This window comes from Peromyscus leucopus, chromosome 19, assembly GCF_004664715.2.
Source record: "Peromyscus leucopus breed LL Stock chromosome 19, UCI_PerLeu_2.1, whole genome shotgun sequence".
NCBI lineage: Eukaryota > Metazoa > Chordata > Mammalia > Rodentia > Cricetidae > Peromyscus > Peromyscus leucopus.
In genome coordinates, this window is record NC_051079.1 from 62,831,734 (window position 1) to 62,843,982 (window position 12,249).

Below are 12,249 nucleotides of genomic sequence, written 5' to 3' on the forward strand. Positions count from 1 at the left end.
CACACCAGGGCATGTTCACGCCCCCCATATCCACATTAGTAAATAAATAACAACAAAACACTGTTCTTGGTTCAACGGTTAAGAGCATTGGCTGCTCTTTCAGAGGATCTAGGTTCAATTCCCAGTACCCACATGGTAGTTCACAACCATCCATAACTCCAGTTCTAGGGAAGCCAACACCTTCTTGGCCTCCAAGGATACCACACATGTATATTCTACACATACATACATGCAGGCAAAACACTCATACACTCATACACGTAAACATAAATAAATGAACTATTTTTTAAATGCTTCTATAGTTTTTGTTGTTGTTTTTGTTGTTTTGTTTTGTTTTTAGTTTTTCGAGACAGGGTTTCTCTGTGTAGCTTTGCGCCTTTCCTGGATCTCACTCTGTAGACCAGGCTGGCCTCGAACTCAAAAAGATCCACCTGCCTCTGCCTCCCAAGTGCTGGGATTAAAGGTGTGTGCCACCACTGCCCGGCTTTCTATAGTCTTACATAGCCTTTATATAAATGTTTACTTTTTTTTTTTTTTTGGCTAAAGTATTTTATAGTAAATACTGAAATTTTATCTTTTCATACTTGGATACACATATCCAGAAATAATGTCATTTTCTTTTATAATCTCACACCATGTCTTAATTAGGGTTTCTATTGCTGCAAAAAGACACCATAACCACGGCAACCCTTAAAAAGGGAAACATTTACTTGGTGCCGGCTTCCATTTCAGAGGTTTAGCCAGTTCTCATCATGGCAGAGTGCAGGCAAATGTGGTGCTGGAGAGGGAGCTGAGAGTTCTACATCGATCCAGAGGCAGCAGGAGGAAAGTGAGCTGAGACCTCAGAGCCCACCCCGGTGACCCACCTCCTCCACCTCCACACCTCCACACCTCCACACCTCCAGACTCCTCTAACAAGGCCAAACTTCCTCCAACAACATCACACCTCCTCCAACAAGGCCACATCTCCAACAAGGCCACACCTCCCACAAGTGCCAGCCCCTATGAGCCTATGGGGCCATTTTCATACAAACCACCACACACTATTATCATATCGAACAAAAGCAGTATATTCCCAAGGCATAATCCCATGTAGCATAATCATATTTCTCCTGAACTCTTCTCAGAAATGGCTGTTGGCAGTGTGTTAAAATTAGAATTAAAATTCGCACATTTGGTCGTTACGTCTCCTAAGACTTTAAATTAGAGCAATCCACTTCCCTTTTTGTTCCCAGCCATTATCATAGTGCAGAAGCCCAGCCACTTGTGAGGACTCCCCCTCATTCTAAGCGTGTTTTGTTGTGTTGTTTTTATCTCCTATTGGCCCCCTTTTAATTGGTTCTCTCTTTCTCATACCTACTGGAAATGGACATTTTTACTAAAGACTTGCACCAATGCAGACAGATCTGTCTTTCTTGGCAAGAGTTCTTCGGAGAGGTCCAGCTTGCCTCCCACACCAGATTGGACGGCTCCTTTTAGTCCTGCTCTGTGATCTCCATCTTGGTTGTGTTTCCCCAAACTGCAAATGCTGAAGCCCCGGCCACTGTGCCTGTGTTTGAATACTGGGCCTTACTGAGGTAATTAGGAGGAGAAGGGACCCTAAGGGAGGAGCCCTCATCCGAGAGGGCTGTGGCCTTACAGGAAGAGGGAACACCAGAGCTCTCCCATCTCTTCTGCGCACAGCAGAAGAACCCTGGGAACACATTGGGAAGGTGGCTGTCCCCAGGCTGGGAAGCTGCAAACGTCCCTCGTGAAAGTCATGTGTTTGCTTTCTCATCTCTCTGGTTACATGTTAGTGTCTGTTTTTGTTTGCATTTAACAAAAACAAATATGCTACTTTCATTTTCTAATCTGTTCACTTAGCTTTTTATTATTATTTCTCCCATCCTGCTTTCTTTGGGTTTATTTTGTTTACTATCTAATTTTACTGTTTATGAATGACTATACAATTTTTCATTTTGGGGGGCTGGAGAGGGAGCACACCCTGTTCCCAGGAGCTCACAACCTCCACTTAGTGCTTCCTTGGGCACCCCCACTCACATGCACAAATCCACACACAGACACACAATTAAAAAGTTGGTCGTTTCTGTTTGTCTGTTTTTAATTCTTTGAGACAGGGTCTCACTGTGTAGTTCTGGCTGGCCTCTAACTCACAGGGAAAACAAATTAAAGAGACTGGATTTTAATTTTTCATTATTGTATATATTTATTTGTACGTGCATGTGCACACACACACACACACCACAGAGCACATGTGCAGATCAGAGGACAGCTCTTAGGACTTCACTGCCTCCTGCCACCTTATGGGATGGATGATTCGAACTCGGGTCTTGGGGCCTGCATATCTGTGTTCATTCTGCCACACACACACACCACCTCCCAGGCTGCATTTCTCTTTCAAGACACCTTTGACTGCAACTCTTCATTACTAGTTACCCTTGACTCCGAGCTGGTCATATTTTCTCAGTGATTTCTACGGCTCCTTCATCTGTTTTTCACTGTGTGACGCGATGCGGTGTTTTTCTTTGTCTTGCTCTCCCTTCATGTATGGACTCCTTGCTTCCATTTCATTAAATTCTCTTTCATTGAGGCTGTTTGTTTTTTCTTTGAGGTCACACGCACGCACGCACGCACGCACGGAATTCCTTCCTGTCTCTCTATGAAGATTATGAAAATAGTTTCCTTTTTTTTCTTTTCTGTCCCTTTAAATTTTTCTTTACATTGGGGCTGAACTGATGGATCAGCACTTAAGAGCCTTGGCTGCCCTTCCAGAGGACCCAGGTTTAATTCCCAGCACCCGTGTGGCTCTTCACAACAGTCTGTAACTCCAGTTGTAGGAATCCAGTGCCCTCCTCTGAGCTCCTTGGGCACAAGGCACGCATGTGGCGCACAAGCATACATTGTGGGCAGAACACTCCTATACATAAGCTTAAAATGGGGAGAAAGACCTTTGAAACTCTTCTTGCATTTGAAGTATTTGTGTTCTAGAAATTTTTTTTAGGAAATGGATTCGAAATCTATCCTGTGTGGTTTGTGGTGGTGTATTTGTTTTTCTGCTTGATTGCTTCTCAATGAGGCTGGACTCAGTACCTTTCCCTTCTGCAGGAAACGGAGTCTTAGCGTTTGCTAACTTTTCTCATGGACTAAGTCTTCCTGGGTCCTTGCCTGCCTTTCTCTTCTGCCTGTCCATGCTGCCATTTCTTGTCTCGGAGTGCCTTTGCGCAGAACGTTGCTGTAGTAGGAATGTCCTCCACAGCTTCCGCCACAGTCGGAGCGCTGGTGGTCCACCTCTCCAGCTAGTGCTCTGCACACTGGCTGTGCTGGAGTCCGGCAGCCCTGAACCTCCATGTCAGTTCACTTCCAGTGCCCTGCCTGGCCCCCCAGGGAGCCCTCCTGTCACCACCCAAGTCCGTGTCCCCCCCCCCCCCCCCCCGTGCTTTTCCTCCCGCCAGAGTGGGTTTAAGTAGCCCTTGGGCTCTCACAGCTGGACGGTCCCACAGGCCCTGAGCCCGTCCCACGACCAACCGGAGTGTTCTAGTTGTGTGTCTTGCAGACCCCCCTGCATTTACCGTCCCAGCCGTGGTGCTGTGTCCTCGGTGTGAGCTTTCTGAGCGTGTCCTTCCCCTCCTCACCCCTCTCCCGCAGCTCCTGCAGGTCTCCGCCTATTCACAAAACCTTCTCGTTCATCACCATAGCTACTGTCATGGGCCCTTTTTATCTGCCAGGCAAAAGTGAAAATGTTTCAGATATTTCATTCACTCTTCACGTCCGATCAAACAAGTAGTACTCTCATTTTTCAGATGGAAAAGCTGAGGCTCGGAGGCCCCATGAACTACCTAAGAACACATAGCTACTTAAACAAGGGATTTAAATTGGCTGGCCTAACTCTAGCCTTATGCTCAATCCGCTGAACCCCCAACACTGGCCAGCCCCACCCCAAGGGTCTCCACAACATCCTGAGATTCCACGCCATCGGACACCTCCTCTCACTGGCAGCCCGTGGGAGGCTCTGGTCTGGATTAGCACTCCATCTCCAGCACTCTGTGCTGCCTGCAGCCATGTGCTTCATTGTGCTTACACACACTGTGATTGACGTCCTGCATCTCCTAACTCATGTTTGGGTGCTGGCCGTTGTAACGAAGACATAGAAATTGAAACTTTAAGGTATTTAGGCTTACAAGTGGGTACACCTCTGCTTTTAAGTGGGTACACCTCTGTTTTTAAGTGGGTCCACCTCTGCTGGGATTTGTCTTTATTAAGGACTTGTGAACTGACCTTGGGATTTGTATCTGCAGTGTGCCACCTGCTTCAGATTCTCCCAATGACCTCTTTATGCTGGGAAAATGCTGGACTAGGATGTCAGCATTTTTTCAGTGTCTTCTTTCAACTGTCCCTGCAGTGGACTTGGAAGAAAGATGCCTTTACTAGCCTAGCCTCAAGTGCTGTTGAGTCCCTCTGTGCACCTCGCAGTGGGGTTTTCTTTCCTTTCCCCAATGGTAACAGCGCTCTCTCTCTCTCTCTCTCCCTCCCCCCTCACCCCCTCCCCTCATAGGCATATAGGGTGTTGAACACACTTGTTTTCCTGCCGCAGATCCCAGTGCTGAGGGCGTTCCTTTGTTTTGTTGGCTTCTATTCCTCTACCAGCATAAATGGATATTGGCTCGTGTCCTGGTGATAAGAGAAAGTGTCCTCCCTGGAATCCAGGCCTGAGTGGGTGGGTCCCTGCTTCTCCCTGGAAGCAATGAAAGTTGGCCTGTGTGCTCTTGGCCTGGAGGATTTGCTGCCCCAGCTTTTGCCTGGCACTAGAGCATGGGCACCACCTCCCTGCATCTGGGGTCCTGACCTTCCAGCCCACCCTGGCTGCCACGCTTAGTTGGACTGAGTTCTCTTCTGCACCAGCCCGGGTGAGAAGGTCCTAGTCTGCATCTCTCCTTACAGGAGTGAGGCTCTCCGTTCGAATTCTTTCATTTGGTTGACTTACACAATCCTCCCTGATGGGTATGAGAAGACTTCAGATTATGCAAATTATCTGGCTTTTCTGAAGAGAGAGTAGGAGAGGCATCCCTTGCTGCATTCCACATCCTAAGCAGGACCCCAAGTCCATGCCCCGGTGTGTCCTCTCTCTCACACACCCCCTCCCCTCACAGAGCCCCTTGGAAGAAACTGAAGCCCAAGAGAGTGATGTGCCCCATGCTGCCAGCAGCCCCGAGTATCACCATCCTCAGCACCACTGAGTCAGAGAGTGGCTGCCCTGGCAATCTCACAGGTCACTGGGGTTCTGTCCTCAAAGCCACCAAAGGCTGCATTCGACATGGTGGAGGAATCAAAACCAAAGTTTTAATTGGGTTGTTTTGAGGTCACTCTGAGGAATTGTGTGTGTGTGTGTGTGTGTGTGTGTGTGTGTGTGTGTGTGTGTGTGTGTGTAAATCTTGTTTTTTGGTAACTCTAAGGGAATTTGCTTTCTGGATTGAGTAATTTTTGCATTTTTTATGGAGGCTGAGACTTGAGTGAGAAGAGATTTTTTTTTTTTTAAACTCACACAAAGCACTTGTTTTTGCAAATAACTAAGTTAGCTGACTCAGCATTCCTTACTGCGGCGGAAGTCAAAGCTTAAATGGGGGAGGGGGTGTTTGTTGGTTTGTTTGTTTTTGTTTTTGTCTTGGACAAGGCACATCTTCCCAGGGCGTTGTTTTACTGGGGTTTACTCAAGATTTTACTTATCATAGGCTGTGGAGGAGTGTTTCTGGGATGGAAATGACGGCTGATTCTGAAGGTAAACATTTAAATAGTCAGACTCTGGCGTTGGTGCGGTCTCCACTGCCGGCAGAAGCCCGAGGAAGGTGGCCAGCTCTGCTCTGAATGGCACTCAGGGCTGCTGGAGCCTGGCGGGCAGAGGACCCCACTGCAGCTGACAGACAGTCGGGGCAAAGCCTCCCCAGGCTGCTGCGTTCTGGTCCCCAACAGTCCGGTCTCCAGCTTACACTACAGGAGCCCCATCGGCAGACAGCTGGGCCTTGATCAGAACATTCCTTTTTTTATGAATTGTCTGGCCATCCGCCAGCTATGGAAAACTGTGAACTTAACCAATGTCCCCTAGTGGCCACAATTACCTCGCGGCCCTGCCACGGGTGCCGAGACAACAGTGTGATGTGAATCCCTGCTCCCACGGCTCTAGCTGAGGCCTGTGGGCCACATTCAGACTGTGTCCAAGAAAGGTGAGGAAGACCACAGGATTTTACATTCCCGCCCCAGAGCAGAGCGCCAGAGCCCAGCTTCCACCCCACCTGCTTCCCCTACTTTATTCAAGTTACCTATTGTCTCCTTTGGTCCCGGGATTCATCCCTGGGCTAGGATGTGTGTGTAATATAAGGCCAGTTCTTTGTATCACAAGCTGGATGTTTTGGGACAGATCCAGTTCTGGCTAGAAATAACGTGGTCCCCAAGCTTTTCCGTGTGTGTGCCAGTGAATTAACCACCTAAAGATAACGAGGGTCTATCACCGAAAGATTGCCTTTGAAGGCCAGGGAGCCGTGCCCCTGCATTTCCTCCCTCCCCGCCTTTGGCAGAGCCCCATTAATTTTGTTGAAGGTTTTATTTTCTGCTGAAAATGCAGGAAATTTAGACAACTTTCTTGGAATCCCCCCAAAACTAATACAAACAAGATACATATGCTTCTCTTAAGGAAACTAAAAATAAATGATTTGAAACTGTATAAATTCCCTCTTAAAAGGAAAAGGAAGTTTATAAAATGAGAGGCAACTCTGAGTGTTGTTAACTGGGTAAAATATTCCCCCAACTGCCGACTTATCCATCGGTCTTGAGTTACTACTTAACATAGAGGTATTGGACTTTCATCCCTAGGTGTACAGACAATCTGGGATTGTTGGATCAGGGTCTCTCTCTCTCTCTCTCTCTCTCTCTCTCTCTCTCTCTCTCTCTCTCTCTCTATCTCTCTCTCTCTCTCACACACACACACACACACACACACACACACACACACACACACACACACCTTGGCTTGCTGACTTGGTCTGGGCTCCATTCTGCCATGCATCTGCATATACTAAGAAGAGCAGACGTGAATCAAAAAAGCGCCCATTTTTGTTGCTCTGGAGACTTGGTTGCTCTACCTATGAGCTATCACAAGGACTCTTCCTTTTGAAATAGGGATTTCCCCTGTAGCTCAGACTAGCCTAGATCATGAGGTCTTCCTGCCTCTGCCCTGGGTAGTATTTTGTTTTATGTTTGTTTTTCTGAGGTAGAGTCTGGAACTTGACTGGCCTGGAACTCACTATGTAGTTAGACCAGGCTGGCCTCCAACTCACAGAAATCCACCTGTCTCAGTCTCCTGAGTGCTGGAATTAAAAGCTTGTGGAAGCACACCCAGATATCTTTCTTAGTCTTAAATGAGCCAAAATTTACTTTTATTATTTGATTTTAAGATTTTTTTTTTTTTTTTAATGTATGAGTGTTTGCCTGAATGCATGCCTGGTGCCCACAAGTCAGAAGAGGGCATCAGATTCCTAGAACTGGCATTACATATGGCTGTGAGCCTCCATGGGATTCTCATACCTGAACCCTGGTCCTCTTTGAAAACAGCAAGTGCTCTTAACCACTGAGCCATCTCTAGAGCCACATACTTTCAGTAAATTTTAGCTGGTCCTTTGAGGGATAGTAAACAGAAAACTGATTTACACTGTAGAATAAGATCTTTATAAAAATGATATTTTTTTTTTTTAAATAACCATGTTCCCCCTAGTCTCTCAAAATCAGCTTTGCCAGAGATACAGTTTGAGCTGGCTGTGGGACTGGTGGTCAAGCTGCCATGGTAACCTACATCTAAATCCCAACACTCTCTTGAGTTTGAGACCAGTTTGGTCTGCAGAGAGACAGTTACAGGACAGCCAGAACCACACAGAGAAACCCTGTCTTGGAAAAAAGATTAAGAAATGTGATTTCTAAATTCTTTGCTTTTTTATTTTTTTTCATTCAGTAGTAATATATAAAGTAAAAATGATCCTTTTTTTTTTTTTTAAGCACTTCAAAGTCTACAAGTTCCACTTGGAAAGAAGTCATGTACTACTTCTCTTGGAATCCCCCTACTCGACCCCACATCACACAGTTTTAAGGGCTTTACAAATGCTACTGAGTTGTAGCTTCACCCAAAACACTGTCTACGAGGAGGCTGAGGGGTTAGCACAATGGTACAGCTTGTGCATAGCATGCTCAAGGCCTGGGGTTCAACTCCCAGCACCACTTTTAAAAAGTCAAGAAGTGTGGAAAAGCATGGTTAAATAACCTTTTAGCTCTATCTAAAGTGAGTTCTGGGATTTGGGTGGTACTGTCATTAAAAAGAAGCACTCCAATTAATTTCATGCTAATCTTTCATCCTTTTACAAGTAGTGATTATTGCCTAATAATGCAATGAAATTTAAAATGAAAGAATTTTATTGATTTTCTATCATGTCCTATGGGCACCTGCCTCAGAATCCAGTCCAAGTGGCAACTTGAAGATTCAAATGAAGCTGCAGATTATATTTATTGGGATGGTGTTTCTTGGAAAGTAGAATTAACCAAAAGTTTGGTATCTTCGTTTTTAGCAAATGTGAATTCCCCTGGCGTACAGTTTACCCTGATTATCTCATGATCTGCTTGGTGCCTGGAAGCTACAGTTGATCTTCCAGCGGGGATGCACAGACCCACAGAGTAGTTTCCAGGAAACAACACAGTAGGCACTCTGGCTGTTTCCTGAAGGATAATTGAAGTGGTTAGCAGAGAACTACCGCCATTTAAAATGGCAGTGGACTAGTGGCCAGAGCTATGTGTTGCGTCTTCAGGAATAGGCTGGTTGACCGTTGGGATGGACATGAGAGAGCAGGGTCTAGCACCCAGGTAGCTGCCAGCCTTAGTGCCCAGCAGTTCCAGAGCATACGTTAGGATCATGACTGAGCTGAAGAATCACCAATTTGAGTAAAATGATGTATATAGCAGTTCTTGGTACAATTTTAGGGTCATAATTAAAACCAATCAATGTAGATACCTGACTTCAAAGCAACCTCATTTATTTCTCAAGAATTGGTCCCGTTGAGAGCCCTTATGGGGATAACTGTAATTGGAATCCAGCTGGTGCAGTCTAAAGGCTGCCAGGGTTGTGTGCAACCTACATACAACAGGATTAATGGTGCATACTAGTTAATACTTAGAATTTCACCCAGGCTGTGATCAAGAAGAAAACTGACCTTATCTCATGTGCTGTGATTTAGAGTCAACCTTATATTGACATTTTAATAATGTAAATTATTTACAATGTTGTATGTTAAAAGAGATGTTGATGGAAAGTTATTATAGTCAGTGACTCATCCTAACTTAAGCTTAAACTTCTAAATTATATATAATTTCTTATTTTTGTTTCCTTATCAACTCACAACCCAAACTGCCTTACAGTCCAGCAAAATTTGACATCGTGTAAAATATCTTTACTCTATTTCCCCAAACCATATTTCCAGTTAATCGAAATAATAATAGAAACTGTTTTTTCTTGCCACTTTATATATATGCAGTCAGGATAATATGTTAGAGGATCGCATCAGAACTTACCAGAGAACAGGTGTGGTGGCACCTCCTTTAATCTCAGCACTTGGAGGCAGGTGGATCTCTGTAAGTTCCAAGACAACCTGGGCTCCATTGCAAATTCCATGCCAGCCAAAACTATATAATAGAGAGACCCTGTCTCAAGAAAAAAAAAAGGGAAGTTACCACAGAAACAGTATCAGAAAAGTTAAATAGAATACCTAGTAACTCCTTTAAATGTGAGAAAGTTCATATAATTCTGAAAGATCCTTTTGTTGAGATTGGTCACAGTAAACACGGATACACACCAGCATGGTGATGCATACCTGTAGGCCCAGCATCTGAGAGGAAGAAGCAGAGAGGCAAGGCTGGCCTCATGGCATGGTGAGTTCAAGGCCAGCCTAGGCTACTTGAAACCCTGTCTTTTAAAACACCTAATGCAGGGCGTGCTTATTGATTTTAAAGTCTTAAAGCTTCTACTTTATACTTCCCTGACTTGTGTTTTAGCTTGAGTTTAAGTGAACAAGTCCTGATTGTTTCAGCAAATTACTTAAACATTGGGAATAAACTAAGCTATTGGCACATAGAATGGAAATGTGAATTAAATATATCAGAACTTACACTGAACTAAATTGATGTGTAAAATATTCATTACCATAAAATTCAGAAATAATCTAGCATCTTGACATGCTTCTGAAATAATTAACTATCAGACTGGGTTTTTTTTTTTCTTTTTGAGGGGGTAGGTGGGTATGTTTGGAGTTTTGGGGGGGTTGGGTTTGGGTTTGGATTTTTTTTTTTTTCATGACACATGTCTATGTAGCCCTGGCTGTCCTGGAACTCACTCCATAGACCAGTCTGGCCTGGAACTCATAGAGATCCAACTGCCTCTGCCTCCTGAGTGCTGGGGTTAAAGGTGTGTGCCACCACCACCATCTCAGGCTAAGTTTTTCTAAAATGACCTCAGAAAATTCTGAAACTCGAGCTGGGCATTGGTGGCGCACGCCTTTAATCCCAGCACTTGGGAGGCAGAGCCAAGCGGTTCTCTGTGAGTTTGAGGCCAACGTGGTCTACAGATCGAGATCCAGGACAGGCACCAAAACTACACAGAGAAACCCTGTCTTGAAAAACCAAAAAAGAAAATTCTGAAACTCATTCCTCTTCTAAGTAGGAGGGCAGAACAGCTGAAAGGACCTTCTGACAAATGTTATCCTTCATCACTTATGAAGTTGGAGGCTGCTTCCCCCTTTGTTCTGAAAACACAGACTTAGAGAGGCTTATAACACGAAGGCATTTAAAATACATAGCTGTGCCCAAAATGAGGTCAGTATTTCTCAATGCACCCCAAACAGAACAAGCATTTTTGGAAGGGAACAGATTGGCCAACTGTTGGGCACGGGCGTCTGGGAGTTCAGTGGTTGGTGGCACAGCACAGGAGAGCCTCAGAGAAGGTAACAGCCTCAGAGCCTCCCTGCTGGGAGGGAGCTGGGAGGCGGCTCAGCTAGAGCCTTGCTGGTTGCTTCCCTTGAGTTTTGCTCTCTTAGAGTCATTCCGCAGATTCAAAAGACTTAGTTATTATTTTCATCTCAAACTTCTGCACAACTTTCTCCTCCCTCCCCCTCCAAAAAAAAAGAATCTAAGGAAAGAAGAGTCTGTTGTGACTCACAGTTGAGAGGAGCACAGTCCTCTGTGGGGAAGCAGGGTGGCCGAGCATCGGGGGTCAGTCCATTGTAGCTCAGATGGGGAGCAGAGAAAGCTGGGACTCAGCTTATCTTTCTCCTTTTCCCTTTTTACTCAATCCCGGGCCCCAGGGCATGGGACTCTGCCACCCACATGCAGGGATAAAGCTCAGTTAAACCTCTGGAAACTCCTTCAAAGACGTATGTTGACGTGTCTCCTGGGTGGTTCCCAATCCAGTCAAAGTGACAGTGAAGACGAACCATCCCAACTGTGAACTCTGAGGAAACGGACAAAAGCACAGGCCATGTATCTGTAATACAAAGCCGCGATGGCAGGGCAGAACACTAAGGTCGGGCCCTGATGGAAGTCCTTTCCTGGGAGCAGGTCAGGCTTCAGCACTGGGCTGCGATGTGGCAGTCTAATGATTTATACAATAAGGATCTCAAGGTGGGAGCTAAGTAGACTGCAGATTTTCCTCTAGATTGGCTTGTATTTAATTTCTTATCTGGAATTCCAATTATCCCATACCGAGCTTAAACAATTTTAACTCCCATCTTTTAGTAACTGATGAACCTAATTCTGAAATTCTTGACAAAATCTTGAAGGGCGTTCCTGCATAGTCTTTCCAGTGCTGTTAAAATTGTCAGTGGTCACACGGGGAACCAACACTGACTCCCTCTTGGCGTTTCCTTTCTTCCTAAGGCACAGGACCTCAGTGTCATTGAAGAAGTGATCCGAATGATGTTGGAGATCATCAACTCCTGCCTGACAAATTCTCTTCACCACAACCCAAACTTGGTATATGCCTTGCTCTACAAACGGGACCTCTTTGAGCAATTCCGAACTCATCCTTCATTTCAAGACATAATGCAAAATATTGATCTGGTAAGTGTACGTGGGGGCATTCAGTCTCTGTTATTTTTATTGTTCTTTTTTGATCCACTGAATAGCCCGGGTTGTCCTCAAACTCATGATCCTCTTGCCCCCATCCTCCGAAGC

At 45.3% G+C, this 12,249-nt stretch overlaps 1 protein-coding gene across 2 annotated transcripts in view; it reads left to right on the forward strand.

Moving 5' to 3' along the window:
- The window catches only part of Dym (dymeclin), a 295,335-nt gene that overhangs the window by 214,199 nt on the left and 68,887 nt on the right, over positions 1 to 12,249 (forward strand). For both annotated transcript variants that reach the window (XM_028871947.2, XM_028871945.2), the window contains one exon: positions 11,953 to 12,135. In XM_028871947.2, the coding sequence (XP_028727780.1) occupies positions 11,953 to 12,135 (183 nt within the window). The remainder of the gene's footprint in view (positions 1 to 11,952; positions 12,136 to 12,249) is intronic.